The following is a 23,933-nucleotide window of genomic DNA, read 5'->3' as shown; positions in this document are numbered from 1 at the left end:
AGTCCTCTCCTGCTGATGTTCAGGTGTATATCAGTATGTAGTGTCTCTACTTTAAAGAGTCCTCTCCTGCTGATGTTCAGGTGTATATCAGTATGTAGAGTCTCTACTTTAAAGAGTCCTCTCCTGCTGATGTTCAGGTGTATATCAGTATATAGGGTCTCTTATGTTCTCATACTGCCTGTGCTGCAGCTCCTCTTTTACCCCCCTGTCTGAAACCAGAGCCCAGTCCGCTCTGATTGGTTAGCTCGCCGGCTCTGTTGTGATCGGTCAACCGCTTAAGAGATGTCCCGCCCCCTAACCTTTCCCCTCTGTGGGACCATTAAGGGTTCCTTCTTAGCTACCGCTCTCTCTAAACAAAGGAGTGCACTGGAGCAGTTTCAGGCAGGGGGGAAACACAGGGATTTAAGCCTTTGCAGACCATTTACATGCACACTTCTCAAGACGACATGAAGGTTAGATAAATTAAGGAAATAAAATGTAATATCATTGATTCCAAAATCATACGACCTTGTTCACTTGTTCTATCTGCGCCACTCCCCCCCCCCCCCCCTCCATATATACTGCTGTTTTTATGTAATCAGATGTACTGTAATATGTATGTCCTACACTTCTTGCATTTCCTATTTTATTTATGTGTCTTTCTTTCACTATGTTTCCTTTGTTGTCACTGCACCACCCCTGTGAACCAGTTACTGATGCTGAATGAATATAGAGGAGGGGGACCCCTGTGACGTCACAGACATAAAGGCAAGGGGGCTTGTCTGACGTCAGAGATTACAAAATCAAAGGGTGAGCTTGTGAAGGAACACACAGAGAAAGGGGAGGCGTTATGTGGGTGACGTAACGACGCAGAGGGAGGGACGTAACGTCACCGTGAGCAGCCGCTTCTCCTTTTAAAGCCTCCGGAGGGACCGACAGACGGACAGACGCGCAGCCGGACCTTAAATACCTCTGAGCGGCTGTACCGAGGACATTTGACAGCTGAGAGGACCAGGTTCTTTTTCTTTCTGATCCCTGATGGAGCTCCTGCAGAAATTCCTGCACCACCACCACCACCGGGTCTAAAGCTCCGCTCCGCCCGGTGTCCTCCCGTGATTCGGTGCCCGGTTCCGTGCTCTGTGAGCGGGCCGCCGTCTCCTCCGTGACTCTCTGTTCTCATGCGATTCTTCAGACTCACATTCAAGTGTTTCGTGGATTGTTTTTGAAGGTCGCAGCCAGATTCTTGGTAAAATTCTCTTTATTTTTTATTTTTTGGATACATTTTTTTTATTTTCCCCTAGAATCGTGTCTCTTTCTCTGCATTGGAGGAAAGAAATGTCTCCAGATTATTACTAGACATTATTCGATTTTTTTTCTTAATTTTCATTCAAATTAAATTGATTTTTCACCAAAATACAACAGATTCTGGTGCATTATCCACGATCCACCTGCACCTCGCTGAGATTGATAATAATATTGTATTATTTCTGAAGAAGCAGCGAGAATAGAGATCCTGCACCCAGGACGGGCTGCACCTGCTGGACTGACTCATCTGTTTCTGACCGGGACTCTGGGAGGAGGTGCTGCACACACTGAGGCTGTGAGGCTGCACAAATAAAGAGGTTAGAGGCTGAAAATACCAGTGCAACCAGTGCAGACTGAGGGGTTTGTTACTGGTATCTATCTGTGAGGAAGAGACAGATTTCAGAACTGAAAGAAGAAGAGAAATCAGCTTTTAAAGGTACCCAAATAAACTGTCTAAAAAGTGCAGACTGCTCCTTTAGATGGTGTTTGAGGGAAGTGAGTGAACTGATTTAAAGAGGTAAAACCTGCAGAATCAAAGGGAAGCAAATAACTTTTGACTTCATCTGACTCTGTTTAGATCTGGTGATTGGACTCGAGGTGGGAAAATATCAGATTTTGAAGCAAAAACTTCCAAGGGCAAAGAGACTGAATTTACCAGCAACCAGTGCTGACTGTGGGGTTTGTTACTGGTATCCGACAGTGGAAAAAGACACAGATTTTAGTACCGACAGAAGAAGAGACAACAGCCATTAAAGGGTACAAAACACCTGAGAGTACTGTGCAAAGACTGCTCCTTTAATTGACTGAAATAAATCAGATTTAAGTGAAATCTGCAGAATTAAAGGGAAGCAAAGCGAGATTTTTGACGACATCTGACTTTGTTTGTTTCTAGTTATTTAGGCGAGTCTAAGTGGGAAACCACCAGATTCTGGGACTCAGAAACAGGACTTGACCGGGTTTTTGACCAACTTTGTTTTTTAAATAAGTGATTCCTGACTGGACTTTTGAGCGATGGAGAAGCAGGCGCTGCCGGCCTCCTCCTGCTCTCTGGTTCTCCTGGAGGAAACCAAGAAGAACCCTCTCCTACATCCAAACGGTGCCTGTGGTTACCCCACAGCTGCCACTAACGGTACCCTGGTCCCGTTGACGGGGGCGGGGTCCAGTGGTGGAGCATGTGCCGGGCCGGAGAAGAAGGTGGCACCGGCTGTGCCCGCGTATGAAGAGCGAGAAACCTGGACCCGGCAGATGGACTTCATGATGTCCTGCGTGGGCTTCGCCGTCGGCCTGGGAAACGTGTGGAGGTTCCCGTACCTGTGCTACAAGAACGGAGGAGGTGAGTCTGATTTGAGTGACAGGAGTGGGTGAGGAAGAGACAGATTTTAGTTTTGAAAGAAGAAGAGAAATCAACTTTAAAAGGTTCAAAGACACTGAATTGTGCAAAGAGTGCGGACTGCTCCTTTAATTGATGTAGGGCAAACTGATTTTAAGTGACAAAACCTGCAGAATTAAAGGGAGGCCAAGAGAGATTTTTGACTCCAGCGGACTTTGTTTCTGCCCAAGGGAAAATATCCGATTCTGGGGCAAAAACGTCTAAGAATTGAAGGGCAAAGAAGCTGAAGAGAGAGATTTTAGTGCTGAAAGAGAAAGATAAATCAGCTTTAAAGGTTTAAAAACACAGAAATCACTCGTGCACAAAGTGTGTACTGCTCCACCAGCTGGTTATTGAGGAATGCTAAGTATTAAGTTAAGTGTTAAAAACCTGCAGAACTAAAGGGAAGCAAAGAGAGCTACAAGAAAGGAGGAGCTGAGTCTGTGGGCGGGGCTTATGTTTGAAAGGGGGCGTGGTTTCGACTGAGTTTTGTGTAATTTGCATGTCATTGATTTGCTATTGATCGCAAAGGGGGCAGCTTGTGTGTGTGTGTGTGTGTGTGTGTGTGTGTGTGTGTGTGTGTGTGTGTGTGTGTGTGTGTGTGTGTGTGTGTGTGTGTGTGTGTGTGTGTGTGTGTGTGTGTGTGTGTGTGTGTATTGATCTTCCTGCAATTACAGTAGTTCACCCCTCCATATGCCATTTTGAGAAAATCTCACGACGACTCTTTATAATTTTATGCTAAATAACTTATTTTCCAGAATCCTTTGAGCCCATTTCTGACACAGGATTACAATTAAGGTTGAATAAATCTTATGAGTGTTTTTTTTAGTTGAGGAAAGCCCCATGTACTATTTATGTAAACTGTGAGTGTGTGTGAGTAACTGTAGCCAGTGAATGAATAGTTCAGTGTGTGTGTGTGTGTGTGTGTGTGTGTGTGTGTGTGTGTGTGTGTGTGTGTGTGTGTGTGTGTGTGTGTGTGTGTGTGTGTGTGTGTGTGTGTGTGTGTGTGTGTGTGTGTGTGTGTGTGTGTGTGTGTGTGTGTGTGTGTGTGTGTGTGTGTGTGTGTGTGTGTGTTTGTCGACAGTGGGATTAATTGACTCACAGTAACAAAGTCACTTTATTTGAACACGAAGAAAGGCTTTCCTCCCTCCATTCCCCTCCTATATCCTTTTCACGCGACTACTTACTGAAGAAATCACAAATTAGACAGAAAATATACGCGATAGGCTAAGGGGCGGGACATCTCTAAGCGGTTGACCGATCGCAACAGACCCGGCCAGCTAACCAATCAGAGCAGACTGGGCTCTGGTTTCAGACAGAGGGGGAAAAGAGGTGCTGCAGCACAGGCAGTCTGAGGGAAATAAAGAGCTCTTCACCCGATAGAAGGTTGGTATTTGGCCTTGAGGTCATGTGTTTGTGAGGTAAACAACAACACTTCCTGTAGAAGAAAGAAGTTATGATCTGTGCAGCCAGAGGACAAATTAATATTTAACAGTCGGCCGTGAAAACCTTTACTTTCATCATTAACGTTCCTGTGAAGAGGTGGATCATTGACAGTCACTGTGAAAACGGGTTTTTCTTTTGGTTGTTTTTAAAGATTTCATTTGGAAATAGCCTCTGAACAAAGGTTGTTTACTATCAGACAGAAGAATGCCTTGGAAGTTTCTTCTTATTTTGTCTAATAAAAACACTTCCTAGTATAAGACCTGCAGGTATTTGCTTCAGTACAAATTCAGGAGTAAAAGTATAAAATACAAAATATTCTCGTGAACATTTAAGATGTTTAATTTCCAATGATATGAAACTGAGAAAAGCCAAAAAATCCTGGAAACGCAACATATTTCTGTTTAAAAATGGACATTAATTAACCAATTATACCTTTTTCCTGATTAATATTTTGATAATCAACTAATAAATGTATTTTTTAGCTCTGATCAAACGTCTCTCAAGTTAATTCGTATTAATGGATGAGAGGAATTCATTTAATTTATCAAGCAAGACAGTCAACCATGTTCTGGTGTTTTGTGTCTCAGTCAACCATGTCCTGGTGTTTTGTGTCTCAGTCAACCATGTCCTGGTGTTTTGTGTCTCAGTCAACCATGTCCGTGATAATAGTTGAATTAAAGGGAGGAGGAGGAGCAGAGCGTATCTCTCCTCTGTCCAAATGAAACAACAGAGACAAACTGCTGACGGAGAATAAAGATTTGTTTCTTATTACCTGAAAAGGTCTCTTTCACACAGTTTCTGCAGGATGGAAAGGTCTCAATGTTCACACAGATAGAGGAGTGAGAGGAGGAGGAAGAAGAGGAGGGGGAGAAGGTCAGACTCATGTTAAATCACTAAGTATCAAAAGAAAAGGTTGAGTTCTCACATTACAGAGACATGCTGATCTAAAGGTCTCCCCTCCTCCTCCTCCTCCTCCTCCTCCTCCTCCTCCTCCTCCTCTCCCACTCTGCTGCTTAACACCTGATTTATAAAACAATGTCTCTCTCTTTAAAGGAGCACTTTTATCTGCAGCATGGCGTCATTGTTATGCAGTTCCGGAGTCTCTGAACAACAGAGCCGTGTAGCTAACCAATCAGAGCAGACTGGGCTCTGGTTTCAGACAGAGGGTGAAAAGAGGTGCTGCAGCACAGGCAGTATGAGAAACATAAAGAGCTTTCTGAACATTAGAGCATGGAGAGATCAATAATGCAGCTGCTGATCTACCTGCTCATCTGCAACACACACACACACACACACACACACACACACACACACACACACACACACACACACACACACACACACACACACACACACACACACACACACACACACACACACACACACTATTTCCCCAACTTCTGTCCAATTTATGTCCTTATCCGGTTGTCCTCCCTTCCCTCAACAAAGTTGCAATTTATTATCCTGCAGAGTGTGTGCCCTTCATGTAGTGACTGCAGCAATAACACACACACACACACACACACACACACAGTGATTCTCTGCTCCAGTGATTATGAAATGACCTGCAGCTCAGTGTTCATCTTTCAGAGATCAGCCCTGTCCTCGGGCAACTACTGTCTGTCTGTGTGTGTGTGTGTGTGTGTGTGTGTGTGTGTGTGTGTGTGTGTGTGTGTGTGTGTGTGTGTGTACGCGTGTTTTCTATCTTTGTGAGCACCAGCTATGGTTGGAGACCTTCACATTCAGTACATGTTGTCCAGTCCTTGTTCTTCATTTGTTTGTTGAGTGTTCCTTAAAGCGTCTTGAAAGTTAATTTATCCCAAAATTAAAGCCTTAATTGTGATTTGAATGCTCCAACACGGAGTAGGATTTCATGAATCATCTTCTCTGCGTTGTATTTTATGCCTTTTGCTTTTATAACATGCATATCTTGAAATTGCACATAATATTGGTCTTAAATTTAACTCCAGTAGCATTAAATAAGACTAAAGAATCTGACGTATAAATTCCCTTAATCTGTAGAAAGCTGGAACTCGTGATGAGTTTTGAGATAAGTTGTTTGTAGATCACATCAAAGTCCCTTTTCTATCTCCGAATTGTTTTATATGGAATAAACAAGACGACTACAAAAGTAAAATGCGTTCCGGTCGCCTTGTGAAGCTATCAGAGGTTATTGAGGAGGTTTTAGAGGATGGAGGATTCAGCCCAGATCGGTTTGGTGTAGGTTTTTAGTGTAGCCTTGCAGGGTGCGTTTCCTCCGTGGTGATGCAACACTACCGGCTCTATAGGTCAGGTTGGAAAGGCCCTGTGGTTTCCTGCTTCAACTGGGACTAGGGAAGGGACAGAGCTTCCAATATTTGACTGTTTTCAAATGATAAACCACACAATCTGCAGCGGATTCCCATTTAAGAATGCTGAAAACCTGTGTAGGCCCACTTTTATCCACTAATAAATCTGATCAGGACTCAATGTGAGGAATCGCCAAAGAACTGGACTGTTGAGCAGTTTGGAAAATGGCATTGCTATCAATAAATTCTTATCCAGAGTTATCAAATTCATCTGGTTATTGGAGAGTTTTGGAGGATTCAAGGGTTAGGAAAGAGTGCTTCAGGTTGTAGTGGTCTTTCCGGAGTTTCTGACGATCATTAGCCATGATAAAGTAGTCCTTGAAGACTCCCTAAAGGACCTTTATGGTGTTCAAACGATCACGGATGAGAAGACGATTAACCTCGAAAAGGTTAAAGGGGTTGTGATTAGTTTCCAAGGGTCTTCGAGACAGTCCTGATCAGTTCTGCAGCCAAACAGATCTTATCAGAGGGCATTAGGTGCTTATCAGATCCTCTCATTGCTCCCTGGTAATGAACCTTTGCTCGGGTCAGCGGTGAAGATATGAATGCTTTTTAATGGCCGCTGTGTGTGTGTTCGTGTGTGTCTGTGTGTGTGAATGAAGACAGGCTGCCAAGTGTGACATCATCATCCCTCTCGCCACGTGGACCAGAGATTAACAGGAGTGGCCTGTAATCTCTTAATCCTGTTGGCAGACTTCACTGCTCTCCTTGTTCCCGCTCCTGGTTCTCTCCCCTCCCCTTGCTCTGGGGGTCCTGGAGGAATGTTTGGAGGTCCTTGTCGATGTTGCAGGTGTTGCTGAGGAGGGCTTTGGCTAAATTTCCAAGAGATATTAGATGTTTTCGGACAACAGATCAGAAGAACTCCTCAGAAAACTGCATACTTTGTACGGGGTATTTTAGTGTTTGCATCATATTGACAACGGAGTACCTTTTACAATTTAGGTTCAGAGGGTGTCCTATGTGCTACTGGGTTAGCCTTTTACTACTTGCTTAGTCTTATTGGTACCTGGTTAGTCTATGTTCTCCTTGGTTAGTGTTTGTGTTACTGGGTTAGCCTCTGTGCTACTGGGTTAGCCTCTGTGCTACTGGGTTAGCTCATGGGTAGCGGCTCTCAATAGTTTTTTGTGTTGAAGAACTTCTGGACTCAGGGGTCCTTTCAGAGTCCCCTTTGCGTCATACCTTCCTAGGGGTTAACGAGCAGGTTCCTTTGAGATGTCCCTAGCCATTCCTCTGTGAGTTTTGGAAGATATTCCATATAGGGGTGGGCCATTCTCTCCTTTTATATGCATCCCATGAGACAAACAACGGAGAAAAGCCAACACCGTATTGGTGGAAACTCTTTCTGTGCACCGTATAAAACCTCCTATTGCCCAATCACAGATCCCAGTGTGTTTCCTGTAACCATTTAAGGGGTTTTAACAAGTTACCAGAGATCATTGAGGTTGAAAGAGGTTGGATTCTTGCTTAAAGGTCTTCCATTGATGGTTAAACATGTGTCAGTGTTATTTATGGAGTAATAAGGGAACTCAGGGAGGTATTGGTGATACTTGAGGGCATTGCAGAGCAGTTGAGAGTTCAGACGGTTCATTGAAGACGTTCTTTTAGGTGTGTTTTGTGCGGAAATAACACACAAGATCACAACGTTTCACCGGCACAGCACCATTGACTTCAAGGGTAGGTTTTGGAGTTGCATCACTGTCTATCTCATGTCAGTTTATGGAGATCACTCTCTTCTCTGCGATGAACCTCGTTTAAAGTCCAGATATAAAACATATTATGACCTTAATAACTTATCTGTTCCTGGTCGAATGGAACACTGAATTAATTTCAGTTTGTAAGCCAGGTGAGCTAAGCTAAGTTAGCATTTGGCTGCAGTCACTGATGAGGCAGACACTCAGAGCGGGAAGACCTTTTATTATTGTAATTTTTGGATCATTTTTATGAGCAACTGAACGTTTGTAGGTTTGACATATGCACAAGATGTGCATGTAAATAAAGTCAATATGAGCTTATCTGCATTATTTGTTTTTGGGTTAACTTAGTAACAAACCATTGCAAATACAAAGCGCACCGAAAGCTAATTTTGCTGTTTATCTGATGCTATTACAAGCTTAGCGCTACGGCTAATAGCAAAATCATAACAAGATAGAATAAGATGATGAAGACTTTTTAAAATAGGATGTTGCTGAGGGCTTTGCAGAGTGTTTGATGGCGTTGATGGCTCTGTTATTAGCTCCGTCATCAGTCCCTCGGCCCTGCTGCGCTTAGCCCAGTGACTTACTGTGGATTAGCCAGCTTAGCTAGCTAACTGTAGCGTTGCAGCTTAGTGGGCTAACTGCAGCCGCGGAAATGATTCCTGTCTATTTCTGCCCCCGTCTCACTTTCAGCTCTGAACTAACATGTCACCCAACATGTGGCTCAGTAGATAAAGGGGATCTACACAAACATGACTTTGATTCCGTCACTTTACGCTTAATGCTAGTCTATTCTAAACGTTAACGCGAAGGAAAAACACGCTTTTAGCTTTTAAGGCCTGTTTTCCCTCTCCATAACTGGACTAAATATCATTATTATACATTTGAAGCTTCCATTAATGTTCTCTAATTAGGGTTTGAATGTCTGGCGTCATATCGTAGATGTGTAAATGTAATTAAATGAGTGCCTTTTATTTGGCGCTCTCTCTGCTGACATCTGTTTCTATTTCTTACTGCATTTAGAGAAACCTGTGGATTTGTTTTGTACCTGAATACAATATAAATAAAGATCTTCTAATCCTTTTAGATGTAATCACTATCTAAATAATGTAAAATTGTGTGCAGCAGGCAGGAGAGTATCAGTAGGATTAACGCCAATAAAGTACCAAATAAAAGTTGACTTTTGGAGTGGGTTACGTTTGGGGTTATTGGATCAGTCTGAAACAATGCTTTATCTTTTACAAGACTTTGCACTGTCTCTATGTTTCAGAGGAAAATCCGTTTTAAACCACATGTGATTTTAATGAATGAGCAAAAAACACATTGGTTAAAGTTAAAAGGGTTTTGAGTGCAGGACGTGTTGCAGAGTGTTTCTACCCAGTCGTTTTTCTCCTTTAACTTCGCTGTAGCATCTTCATCAACACCATAAATAGATTTCAAACTGCAGGTTTTAAGGATTCAGTTTATTGTCATTTTTTTGTGGACGATACATGAAGTGCTGTTTCGTGCAGCCCACAGCAGGGAAAAGACCGTTAACAAATATCTAAATATTAAGAATTATCATGGAAATTATACAACTACAAACTAAAAATATCCATAAAAGCAGCAGCGTGCGTTAAAGTGCAAGGTGTTCATTCATGAAGCGGGGCAGGGGAGTCACTGCAGCGTGAGACGGTCTGACTTAAAGTAAAACTATACACGAAGAACTGGGAGGTTTAAAATGTCTACAAGAATGTAGAATAAATAATACAGTAGTGTGAGAAGTGTTGGCAGCTGGTGTGTATATGTGTGTGTGTGAGTGTGTGTGTAAATTATAACTCCATTGTGCTCTGTAATCCCATCATCACTGAGTTACTGACGAGCTAACAGCATTACTCCACTTAGCCCTGTGTGTGTGTGTGTGTGTGTGTGTGTGTGTGTGTGTGTGTGTGTGTGTGTGTGTGTGTGTGTGTGTGTGTGTGTGTGTGTGTGTGTGTGTGTGTGTGTGTGTGTGTGTGTGTGTGTGTGTGTGTGTGTGTGTGTGTGTGTGTGTGTGTGTGTGTGTGTGTGGGGATTTTTATTGAGCTGCTGTAATGGACGTTGCCCCCCCCCCCCCCACCTGACGCTCTGCAATCTGGAATCACCAGCAGCTGGTGTGTGTTGATGCTAAACTATGCTATGCTATGCTATGCTATGCTATGCTAGGCTAACACAAAATAACGGTGTGTATGTAAGTAGCTAATGCTAACGCTAACATTTGTAGCACCTATGTAGAGGTATGGATTGAGATGGAAAAAGGAAAAGAATAACTGCAATAACAAATCAACATACTTTATACTTTAAATACAAATAAGATCATTGAATTAAATGGTGCAATAAAAATAGTAAACGTGGAATAAACTTTAAACATGTTTAATTCCGTTAGACACAACTGAGCTTAAAAATAACGACTGTACAGTGGAATCATAATATCAACTTTGATTGAGGGTTAGCATAGAGACGTCTTGACAGTCCTGATTTTAATCTTCTCCTGCAATAAGAGGTGGAAAGTATTCATTTTCATTTGCAGATTTTCCACCAATTACATCAAAAAATGCACAAACTTTGAATGGAAACTCGCCGCGCTGTGTTCCTCCTGTCTCAATAAACACAGAAGAGGGCAGGACACAACGAAAGGCCAGTGTTCGTATTGATTTTAGATTACCTTTTAAAAAGAGATCAACAAAAAATCAACAATTTGTGAAGATCTGTAGCAGAGGATACGATGGCCTTCCATATTATGTGACTGACTTTGTGCTCTGTGATGTGTTGGCTCATTCTGACAACAGGTTAGGGTTATTATAAGTAACGCTTTTTTAATCACAAATAATCTCCCTCTCCCCCTCTCTCTCTCTTTTTTCTCTCCCTCCCTCCCTCATTGTATAATAGCTCAGTGTGTAATGGCAGCTGCTGTTATATAACTCCTGGCTCACATCAACCCTCCCTCTCCCTCTTTCTCTCCTCCCTCCTTCTCTCCTCCCTCCCAGTATCATTCCAGTTTGATTCCATTCATTCCAGGTCCTGGTATAACTGTGACCCAGTTACCCCCTGTAGTGTGTGTGTGTTTGTTTGTTTGTGTGTGGACCCTCATTCACACCAATTAAAATACCAACGAGAGAGAGGGAGGGAGAGAGAGAGGGAGAGCATTCCTAATTGTTCATTCATGTCTCTTGCAACAGTTCAGAGTAAAGGAGAGGAAGTATTTTTGATTCATTCATCTCAAAGAGTCCTCTCCTGCTGATGTTCAGGTGTGTATCAGTATGTAGTGTCTCTACTTTAAAGAGTCCTCTCCTGCTGATGTTCAGGTGTGTATCAGTATGTAGTGTCTCTACTTTAAAGAGTCCTCTCCTGCTGATGTTCAGGTGTATATCAGTATGTAGTGTCTCTACTTTAAAGAGTCCTCTCCTGCTGATGTTCAGGTGTATATCAGTATGTAGAGTCTCTACTTTAAAGAGTCCTCTCCTGCTGATGTTCAGGTGTATATCAGTATGTAGAGTCTCTACTTTAAAGAGTCCTCTCCTGCTGATGTTCAGGTGTATATCTGTATGTAGTGTCTCTACTTTAAAGAGTCCTCTCCTGCTGATGTTCAGGTGTATATCAGTATGTAGTGTCTCTACTTTAAAGAGTCCTCTCCTGCTGATGTTCAGGTGTATATCAGTATGTAGAGTCTCTACTTTAAAGAGTCCTCTCCTGCTGATGTTCAGGTGTATATCAGTATGTAGCGTCTCTACTTTAAAGAGTCCTCTCCTGCTGATGTTCAGGTGTATATCAGTATGTAGAGTCTCTACTTTAAAGAGTCCTCTCCTGCTGATGTTGAGGTGTATATCAGTATGTAGTGTCTCTACTTTAAAGAGTCCTCTCCTGCTGATGTTCAGGTGTATATCAGTATGTAGTGTCTCTACTTTAAAGAGTCCTCTCCTGCTGATGTTCAGGTGTATATCAGTATGTAGCGTCTCTACTTTAAAGAGTCCTCTCCTGCTGATGTTCAGGTGTATATCAGTATGTAGCGTCTCTACTTTAAAGAGTCCTCTCCTGCTGATGTTCAGGTGTATATCAGTATGTAGAGTCTCTACTTTAAAGAGTCCTCTCCTGCTGATGTTCAGGTGTATATCAGTATGTAGTGTCTCTTTATTTTTCTCATACTGCCTGTGCTGCAGCACCTCTTTTCACCCTCTGTCTGAAACCAGAACCAAGTCTGCTTTGATTGGTCAGCTGGCCGACTCTGTTGTGATTGTTCAACCGCTTAAAGACGTCCCGCTCCTTAACCTATCACGTGCAATGTGTTGGAATGCTAGCCAATAGGAGCGTGAGTGTTTTGTAGTGATGTCACTGAGTTCTGCAATCAAACAAAGGAGTCCAATGGAGGCGTTTCAGGCAGGAGTGGGTGGGGAAACTCCCTCTGGAGGGAACACAGGGATTCAAGCCTTTGCAGAACATTTACATGCACAGAAAACCTTGATAAAACACTTCAGGAAAGGGAAACTCCTTCTATGTACTTCAAGTTTCTTTTTCTTTATCTGTCAATAGTTGTTTGCATTTTAGCCCGAGTTTCATCCAAACCTTTTTTCAACATGCCTTATTTGTGGATTTCTATGATTTGTTAAATGTTTGAAAAAATGCGAAGTGAAAGCTATGAAACGTGGACGTATGTACCGTGGTGAAACGCACAAAAAAGCCTATTGATGTCGTCCATGAAGTCTAGACTTGTGAACCCGGCGAGTGGCACGGGAGGCGAGGGCCGTTCCTTAATCAACAAAATACATGTTCTATCATTTTTACCCGCCAAAGAGCACGGACGTTTGTCCTTTCTTCCTTTCCTGCTGTGAGCTCTTTAGACGGAGACAGGATTACATATGAATAAAAAGGAGGAGACAGGAGCAGTGAGACGGAGAGAAAGGATGAGGAGGATGAAAAGATGAAGAGTCACTTCCTTTCTGTTCTTCTGTTACATAAATCTCTCTTCGTGATGCTGGTGAAATAAACATGAGACCCAAATTGCTACCAGAGTTGGTCAGACTTATTAAAGACAGGCAGCGTTAAAGGAGCCGACAGATTGTAATGCTTCATATCGGTAATACAGCAAATATTGAGGAAGGAATGACTCCCAAAACCAGGAAATTAGTTAGCATTCTAGTACTTCCTGTTCCTTCTTCTAGAGGTCAATGGTTTCCTGAATCTGTTTTTGGTTAGAAGCCTGAATTTAGGTCTGTGGTTAACACAAACTGAAGAGATTTTAACGTTTTGTTCTAAAATAAGTCGGTAACTCCCCAACAAGTGTCTAAATGAGACGACTAACCGTCGTCACGCCCAACATTAGCCGCCCTTAGCTTAGCGGTGGGGACCTGAAGCCATGTGACCGTGCTGTAGTTCCTTTATAGCCCAACATTAGCCGCCTTTAGCTTAGCGGTGGGGACCTGAAGCCATGTGACCGTGCTGTAGTTCCTTTATAGCCCAACATTAGCCTCCTTTAGCTTAGCGGTGGTGATGTGGAGTCATGTGACCGTGCTGTAGTTCCTTTATAGCCCAACATTAGCCTCCTTTAGCTTAGCGGTGGTGACGTGAAGTCATGTGACCGTGCTGTAGTTCCTTTATAGCCCAACATTAGCCGCCTTTAGCTTAGCGGTGGTGGCGTGAAGTCATGTGACCGTGCTGTAGTTCCTTTATAGCCCAACATTAGCCTCCTTTAGCTTAGCGGTGGTGACGTGGAGTCATGTGAACGTGCTGTAGTTCCTTTATAGCCCAACATTAGCCTCCTTTAGCTTAGCGGTGGAGACGTGAAGTCAGGTGACCGTGCTGTAGTTCCTTTATAGCCCAACATTAGCCTCCTTTAGCTTAGCGGTGGTGACGTGAAGTCATGTGACCGTGCTGTAGTTCCTTTATAGCCCAACATTAGCCTCCTCTAGCTTAGCGGTGGTGATGTGGAGTCATGTGACCGTGCTGTAGTTCCTTTATAGCCCAACATTAGCCTCCTTTAGCTTAGCGGTGGTGACGTGAAGTCATGTGACCGTGCTGTAGTTCCTTTATAGCCCAACATTAGCTTTTTTAGATTGCATTTACACCTCAACTATCATAAAGTGGTGTCAACATGGTTGGGATTATCCTGCTGAACAAAATGTGTAAGCATCATAAACGTGTGTTTGCCAAAGAGCTTATTTTCTGCAAAACTACACATTCCAATGGAAAGATCCTTTTGGGTTTTTATCAATAAAACCCTTTTGATGCTTACTTCTAGGTGGACCTACAAAAGTACGTCCTCACTGAATAGTTTCCAGACTGCTCTTATCTTCATATGTGTTGAATCTGCCTTTATTAACATGAAGTGATCCTTTACCCCTGCAGGCGTCTTCCTGATCCCCTACATGCTGATCGTGTTTGTCGGAGGGATCCCGGTCTTCTTCCTGGAGATCGCTCTGGGACAGTTCATGAAGGCCGGCAGTATTAACGTCTGGAACATCGCTCCACTCTTTAAAGGTGCAGTACGCCACAAATGTTTTGCTTTAAAACCACCATCGCATCTTTGCAAATACAACGAAACTTCGAAGCAGATCTCAAAAACCTGACAAACTTACACTCAGTAGGGACAATTTAGGAAAGGATTGAGTTTGATAATGAATTCATGTGCATCACTTGCAGCTACTATATCAATTTTGCACCCTTCTTTTTAAATCACAATTCATTTTACAGACCTACTATCTGTCCAGATTCACAACAGATATTGTTGGTATACCAGCAGAAACACGGCCATAAACAAAGGATATAAACAGCACACTTCATACATTTTACAAGCGTGCCAAGTACAGTGACTAAATAAAAAGCGGCATGCACTCCTTTCTAAGGAAAACCATTGACAGCCCTGTTTGGGGTCACGTTGCCTTGACTACAGATGTAAATTTGTGGACGTGGTAATCAGGTGAAGGTCAGTCTGCAAACATTTCTATCAAAGTTTATCTGGAAGTTGTTAATCTGTGATATGCTGCTGTATACGTGCTTGCAGACACGGCTGGAAAACTACCAGGAAAATGCACACGCACGCACACACACACACACACACACACACACACACACACCCTCTTTCATGCCACCCGATTCCTTTACATCTATTAGTGCTACACACACAGCGTTTATCAGATGTTAGATCTTTACAGGTGACTGTGTGTGTGTGTGTGTGTGTGTGTGTGTGTGTGTGTGTGTGTGTGTGTGTGTGTGTGTGTGTGTGTGTGTGTGTGTGTGTGTGTGTGTGTGTGTGTGTGTGTGTGTGTGTGTGTGTGTGTGTGTGTGTGTGTGTGTGTGTGTGTGTGTGTGTGTGTGTGTGTGTGTGTGTGTGTGTGTGTGTGTGTGTGTGTGTGTGTGTGTGTGTGTGTGTGTGTGTGTGTGTGTGTGATACACAGACCACCTTCTCCTGACCTTTAAACTTCAGGGGGTGTTGACACAGCTCCACCTTTACATTCTTACAGACAGAGCCGATAAGGAAACGACACCAAGAGTCAACATCCCATGATTTACTGATCTGAGGACCCACAGGGGATCATCATCCAAAAATAATGCTTGTGTTATTTGTGTGTTGCGCATCCACCCCATATTTTAGTAGCTTTCAGCTTTCCACCAAGTTTCATGAGCATCTGTCCTGTAGTTTTCCAAACAAAGCCAGAAGCATGACTTCTTTGACGGCTGTACCAATACTAGGATGGGTTGATTGCTATTGGGACTATTTCCCACAGCTTGTGTTGCCTGGTTAGTTTCTGACCCTTCATCTCATGTCCCCCTCAGGTCTGGGTTACGCCTCCATGGTGATAGTGTTTTTCAGCAACACCTACTACATCATGGTGTTGGCCTGGGGCTTCTACTACCTGATCAAGTCCTTCAACGCCACCCTCCCTTGGTCCACGTGCGACAACGAGTGGAACACGCCCAACTGCATCGAGATCTTCCGCCACCAGGACTGCATCAACGGCACGCTGGCCAATGACACTATCAACGGGAACATGACCTGCGCCGAACTCGCCAACGCCCGGTCGCCCATCATCGAGTTCTGGGAGTGAGTTCTGTTTCATTTCTCTTTGGGTTTTGGTGAACAGGTGAGCTTGGGTTTGGTTTGATTAGTCCTGATTAATCTGGGGTTTATCGGGGTTCTGGGTTGGTGGGTCTTTGTTGTCTTGGGGTTGTTGAAGAATTGTTTACTTTAGGTTCTGGTAAGTGGATCGTTATTGACTTGAAGGGATGTCAGAGTGGTTGGTAGTTCTGTTTTGGTAGGTAGGGTTCATTGGGTTGTCTTGGGAAATGTTGAAGAGGTGTTTTCCATGGGTTCAGCTCAATGGGTCCGTGTCTTTCTAAGGGTTGCTGGAGAACGTGTTTTCTTTGAGTTCTGGTCGGCCAGGCGGCAGGATGGTTCATTGGGTTGTGTTGCGCGATACTGAAGCATCGTGTTCTTTAGGGCATGGTTAAAGGTTCAATGTGTTTCTGGTAGGGGGGCATGTTGGGTTGGGTCTTTTACGTGGAGAGGTTAGATCAGGTGAGGTTGGGTCGAACCAAATGTGTTGGTAATATGACCCCAGATGATTTTGGGGTATTCAGGTTTTTTATTAACTGGTTATTATTGGTTTCCGGGTTCAGGTTTGGGTAAAAATATTGGGTGGGGGTCAGTTTTAATGAATACAATTAAATCAAACGTCTCAATCTTAAATTTAATTGCAAATACCAAAAAAAAATGAACTTTTAAAAATGTTTTGTTTGTTTTGTACTTCGTTTTAATCATTTTAAAACATCACTCTCTTATGGATTCGTACCGGAAATGTCACGCTTTTTGGTGCGTTTCAGTATCTCTCCCTAATGTCTCTTTGGTTATCAGGTGACAGGACTACTTGTTGCTGTGCGTTTTCACATTCTTGTGCAGAAAGAAATTCAAAAGCTTGATTTACTGCAGCTTTCATGCAAGAAATATTTCAGTTTTTCCCTGAAAGTCTCACTCCTCACTCCTTACTGCATTTATTCAAGTCCACAGAGGCTGATTATGTATCCTGCTGGAACTAATAAAGTCATGCTCACAGTGATTCACCGCTTCTGAAAAGAAGGCATACAGTCACAAGGAAGGGTGTTGTGGGAAAAGAAAACTGGCCTTAGCTTAAGTTTAAATGAGTGATATGAAAGACATCCAGTAAATATAATGTAGTCCTCCTATCCAGAGAGCTGCTCCACATCTGTAATCAGTAGATACCTAATCTAATGAACATATATACCTACAGTTATGGCTATTGATGAACTATGTGTTTATTTTATAACAGCAAGCTGCTTCGATAAGACATTTATACATTTGAATGCTTTGTCTTCGTAAGTATCACAAAGTGTTGAAACAACAAGAACAAAAAGTGATATAAAGCCTAAAAGTCATGCACTCAAAATCTTATGACTTATTCAGTGTTTGCATCAAAATGTAATTTAAGCACTAAAGTTGAAACTACTTATTCTGCAAAAAGGCCAAATTGGGAACATGAGGTCATATTATTGAATTATACATTTTGATGCAATATCTCCCTCAGAGATGAAGTGGAGTGGAAGTATAAAGTAGCATAACATGGTTAAACATGCAGTAAGGAAAGTGTATTAAAGTAATACTTAAGTACAGAAGCTGAGTAAATGTACTTCTTGCAAAATAGTGAATAAAACACTGTTTCCATAAATATTGACTCCAACAGTTTCATCCTCTTCTCACATTTAAAAAGCATTTACTTGCTGCAGCTTTATCCCTCTTTATGTTTCCTTATAGAAACATGCATGAGCTCAAACTGCAGACTGAAGACGTGACCTTCGTGTTACAGTTGAGTTATAATCGGTCATTTTTGCAGATTATCTTTTATTGCTGCAGCAGATTAACCTCCTCCTGCATGGTGTAAATCTCTTGATCCCGTCTGAAACATGGTGCTGTGTTCCTCACCGCAACAAAACCCCTAAAACATCAACAAAGTCCACGTGGAAGCAGAGGGGGATAGAACACTTTGACACACTTACACAAGAAGGCTTTTTATCAGGGATTGCTGACTGATTAAAGCACATTCAGAAGGCTTTCGGACCAATAAAGGCTGATTAGATGAGATAGAAAGCCATAAAAGACTGTAAAAGGGTTAGTTTTCAAACTAGTTTCTGGTGCATTAGGTCCAGATTTTAAAGTGCATGTCAATGGTCTGCAAAGGCTAAAATCCCTCTTCCAAAACATTGTCTTATTTGATCTCTTATCCTCCCTGTGTGAACTCTTACCTCTCCTGTCCTGTGTTGACACCTGGATTTCCCCGTGGGGATCAATAAAGGGTTGTTGCTTATCTTATCTGGGTGCTGATGTTAACCTCACTTTCTCTCCGTGCAGAAACAAGGTGCTGAACATCTCGTCTGGTCTGGGGGAAACTGGAGAGTTTAACTGGGAGCTGATGTTGTGTCTGATTGCCGTCTGGGTCATGGTTTACTTCTGCGTGTGGAAGGGAGTCAAATCCACTGGAAAGGTACACAAACACTTTCTACGCAACATGAGCATCCATTAAGACACTTCTGAACTATCTGTCCTCTGAATCACAACTTACATTTTGCAGTGATTCAAAAAGGTGTTTTGTGTATTCAGTACTTATAATCTAAGCGAAGTAAATCCTTGGAAATGTGATTTATTTTCTAACTGTATCCCAAGTTTCGTGAAATGAAGGAAAGATTGTTCCAAACAAGGCATTTAATACAATAATATAAACATATTTTACCGTCTTATAAACAGTTTGAAAAAGTGTCGTAAATAACAAATAATTTGGTGTTAAAAAAAACAAATGAAAGTAAAAGTTTATAAAGTAAGAAAATAATCCTGAATCTGTTTTAATTTAGGCAGAATAAATAAATAATAATAAATGCATTTAACATTTAACATCCCAAAAAACAACAATTAACATTTTTTTGTTTTATATTTGTTATAGTTTTTTTTCAAACCGGTTTTGTGAAGCTTTTATGTTCCAATCTTTGCATTACAGGTGCAAAATATATAATATTCCATACAATGTTTGGTAAATGACATGGTCCCCACAATGCCATAAAAACAAGAACCACACATTGTCCGTTTGTGAAGCAAGCTAACAGCTGGGATTACAAAACACAGCTGAAGGTCAAGAGGTCACCTGACAGCTGACTGAACTCTAGAACTATATCAGGTCAATAACAGAGCAAACGTAACCCAAACCCATCTGCCGTTAGTCTGTCCTGGATTCTGTCCTGGATTCTGTCCTGGATTCAGGTTTTTACAAGGTTTTTATCCGACTGCAGAATATAACACTGCCTCCCAACAACTGGATTTGGTAGGTTTTCAGCTCATCTGAGTTATAAATCGGACTTGTTTTAAGTCTTTAAATAGAATATACACACTTCATTGTCTTCTGTTTGCTTATTGTCAGATTCTTTTCCCCAAAATGATCAAATATGGTTCTGTTCCCTAAAAAAACCCAACCTTCAAATGAGTGTAAAGGAAAGAGACAGTAAAGCTGTGATTCACTGAGTGTGTGTGTGTGTGTGTGTGTGTGTGTGTGTGTGTGTGTGTGTGTGTGTGTGTGTGTGTGTGTGTGTGTGTGTGTGTGTGTGTGTGTGTGTGTGTGTGTGTGTGTGTGTGTGTGTGTGTGTGTGTGTGTGTGTGTGTGTGTGTGTGTGTGTGTGTGTGTGTGTGTGTGTGTGTGTGTTTCATTGGCTCATGACGATGACCATCGTACACACACTGCTGTCACATAGCAGGACTAAGCGTTGCCCTGACTACGGCAGAGGGTGGGGCTCAGTGAGGTGGCACTCTGTGATTGGTCGTCCTGAGGGAGGGCAGTCTGACTGCAGTGGGACGTGACTGAGAGTCACACACACAGGAATCGGACTGTACTGTATAAATACCCTGTACTGTACACTGTGTGTGTGTGTGTGTGTGTGTGTGTGTGTGTGTGTGTGTGTGTGTGTGTGTGTGTGTGTGTGTGTGTGTGTGTGTGTGTGTGTGTGTGTGTGTGTGTGTGTGTGTGTATTCCAATTAGATTAGATAAGATTAAGAGGTTTATTAATATCCAAAGGGAAAATATGCCACCAATTCTACGAGGCAAAATAGACCCAGGAAAGTGAAAATGTCATAAATAACATAATGAATATAAATATATATAGAGAGTAACACAGAGAGAAATACACATAACTGTACTGTGTGTGTGTGTGTGTGTGTGTGTGTGTGTGTGTGTGTGTGTGTGTGTGTGTGTGTGTGTGTGTGTGTGTGTGTGTGTGTGTGTGTGTGTGTGTGTGTGTGTGTGTGTGTGTGTGTGTGTGTGTGTGTGTGTGTGTGTGTGTGTGTGTGTGTGTGTGTGTGTGTGTGTGTGTGTGTGTGTGTGTGTGTGTGTGTGTCTGGTCTGAATACAAACCAAACAGAGTTCACACGGCTCTCAGTACCAACAGAAACAGATTTTATTGTTGACGGTCGGCAGGAGGCTGAAAGATGAGTGTCCGGGAGGAGAGGGGTGAGAGACAGCAGGGGAGACAGAGGGGGGGAGGGAGAGAGAGAGAGAGTTCATTCATAAAGCTGCTCCAACAGACCAATGACAGCTGAAAAAATAGCTTTACAGTAACTTGTATGACTAATAACATAGATCTGATATAAATCCGTAGCACTAAGACTAAAAGTGAACCTCATTTTATTTGAAAGGTGCGTTGGTGTCAGCATAGAGGTAAATGCAGAGCCATAAAATATAGAGAGTGGAACCAATTATTAAAACCGATCGCACGTATGAGAACTGAAAAGAAGTCAAAGTAAACCTGCTTTTATTTACATTTGAAATACTTTAAAGGAAGTTATTAAAGGATCATCGCAACACATTTATACGGTACGACCGCAATGAACTCAACCACCTGTGTGTGTGCGTGGGTGTGTGTGTGTGTGTGTGTGTGTGTGTGTGTGTGTGTGTTTAACCTGAGTGTGTGTGTGTGTGTGTGTGTGTGTGTGTGAGGAGGGTGTGTGGGATTTGTAGAAAAATGTCCTCAGCTGTGAGATGACTGAAACTCGACTCCACCTGGGGCCAGATGCTCTCCATGGTGCTGAAACTGCACATTCCAGTGTGTGTGTGTGTGTGTGTGTGTGTGTGTGTGTGTGTGTCAGTGTGTCAGTCCAGTCTCAGCAGGTCTCATCTGCTTTTGTTTCCTCAGTTCAGGTTCATGTTTGCTTTCCTTCTCGCGGTTGTTGTTTTTTAACCTGATTCTCACGGAGGGAGCCCCAATTTCCCTCTTGTCCCCCTCTGGCCGGTGGTGTGGGTTTACTGTCATAATGAGGAGGTTAAAGGGGGGAGAGGAGGGACAAACCGATGATATATAACATTTAATTATTAATGCAAAAGATCGGAACGTGCAGAAGAACACAATGAGCCTTAAACATCAGCTTCTAATCTGTGTGTGTGTGTGTGTGTGTGTTTCAGATTGTGTACTTCACGGCGACCTTCCCCTACATCGTCCTCATCATCCTGCTGGTCCGAGGCGTCACACTTCCTGGAGCGTACGACGGCATCATGTTCTACATCAAACCTGATTGGTCCAAACTGGGGGAGGCTCAGGTCAGTGAGGGTTACTGTCGCCCCGAATCATGACTCTCAGGAAAACCTGAACGAAAAAACAAAACAAATTCACAAATGTTTATAGAGACTTTCACAATCTTTAGTGCTCTCTGAATGTTTACTGATAATGAGTCTAACAATAATAGTAAACACGCTGCCGGGGAGACAGGATTCCCTCTGACCTCTGACCTCTGTCCTCTGTCCAGGTCTGGATCGACGCCGGCACTCAGATCTTCTTCTCCTACGCCATCGGACTGGGAGCGCTGACCGCTCTGGGGAGCTACAACCGCTTCAACAACGACTGCTACAAGTACGACACACACACACACACACACACACACACACACACACACACACACACACACACACACACACACACACACACATTACTGCTGAATTTTGCTGTTTTTTCCCGATTTTAAAGGCTTTATTTAGCTTAATAAGGAGGAGAAATGTATCAAACAACTGAAGGAACACTTTATCTTTTAAGGAACAAAGTTGTCGGTAAAGTGTTGGGGATTAAAAGTAAATTATATCTAAAATGAAGTGAAGTAGAAGTTGCTAAAAAGGGAAATCACAAGTACGTCCAACTTTCACTGAGAAAAGTATTTGCCTGTGGGACGTAAGAAAGTCCTAATATAATAATATAATAGGTAAATGATAATGTACTTTTTTTATCTATACATATTTTATTAATTACATTTGAATTTAGTATTATTATTATTTTCTATCTTTTCTGCTTTTTTTATCTTGTTTTTTTTAATCTCAAGTCTCTTTTTCTCCGTTCACTTTCAGATTCTATTCCTTTTTTATTTTTATTCCAGTCTTTTTAATGTTATTATAAAACACTTTCCGCTGCATTTATTGCATAAAGAAAGCCAAACTATATATAAATAATAAAGTGTATTGTTGTAATGATATATTATCCCACCCCCCCCGTCTCTCCTGTCCTGCAGAGATGCGTTTGTCCTGGCGATGATAAACAGCGGGACCAGTTTCTTCGCCGGCTTCGTGGTGTTTTCTATTCTGGGCTTCATGGCTGCAGAGCAGGGAGTGCACATCTCACAGGTTGCTGAATCAGGTAAAAAAGGAAGTACAAAAACACCAGCTGTTCCTTTCAAACACACACTCTATTTATCTCTCTCTCCTGAAGAAGAGAAGTGACTTTATTAGAGATATCACGGGTTATTCAGCAGCTCTGGTGTGGCCTGAATACCTCTAAACCTCAGAGGCTGCCGAACAAAAGCTCTTTATATCAGTCAGAGGTTAACGCTCCCACACAGGAGATATTGAGGCCATTTGGCTGCAGTTTTATCATATTTAGACAATAACACACACATGAATTTTGTCTGAGAAGCCTCTGGGTTATACACGGAGCTCCCCTACAAACAACAAAGAAAAACACAAATCAAAAAAAGAAAACTAAGCTAACATAATTTAGAAAAATAAAACCAGCAATACAAAACAAATAAATAGTAATAATATATAAAAAAATAAAAATAACAAATCCTAAATTAAATTACAGATACCCAAAATAATTAGCATGATTATAAAAGGCAATAATAATAATGATAATAATAATAATAATAATAATAATAATAATAATAATAATAATAATAATAGCATCATTCTTTTAGGTTTCATGTTACATTGATGTCCTCTAAGGTTCAATATAATGCTGCAAAAAATGCACCATTTAGTATTTAAATATTCTTTTACATCTTTTGTGAGAAACTGCAGCAGAAACAGACATTTAAATGGTTAAAATCCCCAAAATAAATGAATATTTGGTCAGTTTTATATCATTTATGTGATGATCAAAGTGCAACTAAACTAAACTATCAGGGGAGCTGCTTCCTGAAAGTCCTGAAAATGTGTTTTTTTAATCTTGTTTTCGGGAGTTAACTTTGCTGCACAATGAGTTATTTCACTATGGGGCGTTCATGTACATCAGGAACATTTCACAGAGGGTTTTTGTCACAATTTTTGGGTCAAACAAAGGATACTGTTGGCTTCAGGGCTATGTGTTTCACTCAGTGCCAGCTGTGTGTGTGTGTGTGTGTGTGTGTGTGTGTGTGTCAGTCAACTGTATTAATAGTGTTGAAGCACATGACGTGACATCACAAACTCCCGGTTATATTTAGTGTCTCCACAGAAGGCCTCGCTCTGCAGCTCCTCTAGGATTCACGTTTCTCTCATA

At 42.1% G+C, this 23,933-nt stretch overlaps 1 protein-coding gene across 4 annotated transcripts in view; it reads left to right on the top strand.

The window, feature by feature from the left end:
- The first annotated feature begins 925 nt into the window (after window positions 1–925).
- The window catches only part of slc6a8 (solute carrier family 6 member 8), a 34,984-nt gene continuing 11,976 nt past the window's right edge, over window positions 926–23,933 (top strand). Inside the window, exons 1-8 of one of the 4 annotated variants that reach the window (XM_063882308.1) lie at window positions 926–1,225; window positions 1,476–2,617; window positions 14,499–14,630; window positions 15,927–16,194; window positions 18,514–18,646; window positions 21,599–21,733; window positions 21,940–22,043; window positions 22,690–22,814. In XM_063882308.1, the coding sequence (XP_063738378.1) occupies window positions 2,296–2,617; window positions 14,499–14,630; window positions 15,927–16,194; window positions 18,514–18,646; window positions 21,599–21,733; window positions 21,940–22,043; window positions 22,690–22,814 (1,219 nt within the window). In that variant the 5' untranslated portion in view covers window positions 926–1,225; window positions 1,476–2,295. Of the gene's footprint in view, window positions 2,618–14,498; window positions 14,631–15,926; window positions 16,195–18,513; window positions 18,647–21,598; window positions 21,734–21,939; window positions 22,044–22,689; window positions 22,815–23,933 lie in introns of all 4 variants that reach the window. The other 3 variants (XM_063882318.1, XM_063882302.1, XR_010165706.1) reach the window with 3 other exon arrangements.

This window comes from Eleginops maclovinus, chromosome 1, assembly GCF_036324505.1.
Source record: "Eleginops maclovinus isolate JMC-PN-2008 ecotype Puerto Natales chromosome 1, JC_Emac_rtc_rv5, whole genome shotgun sequence".
Taxonomy (NCBI): domain Eukaryota; kingdom Metazoa; phylum Chordata; class Actinopteri; order Perciformes; family Eleginopidae; genus Eleginops; species Eleginops maclovinus.
Note: the sequence above shows the minus strand (reverse complement) of the source record. Positions and strands in the feature narration are given on the sequence as shown.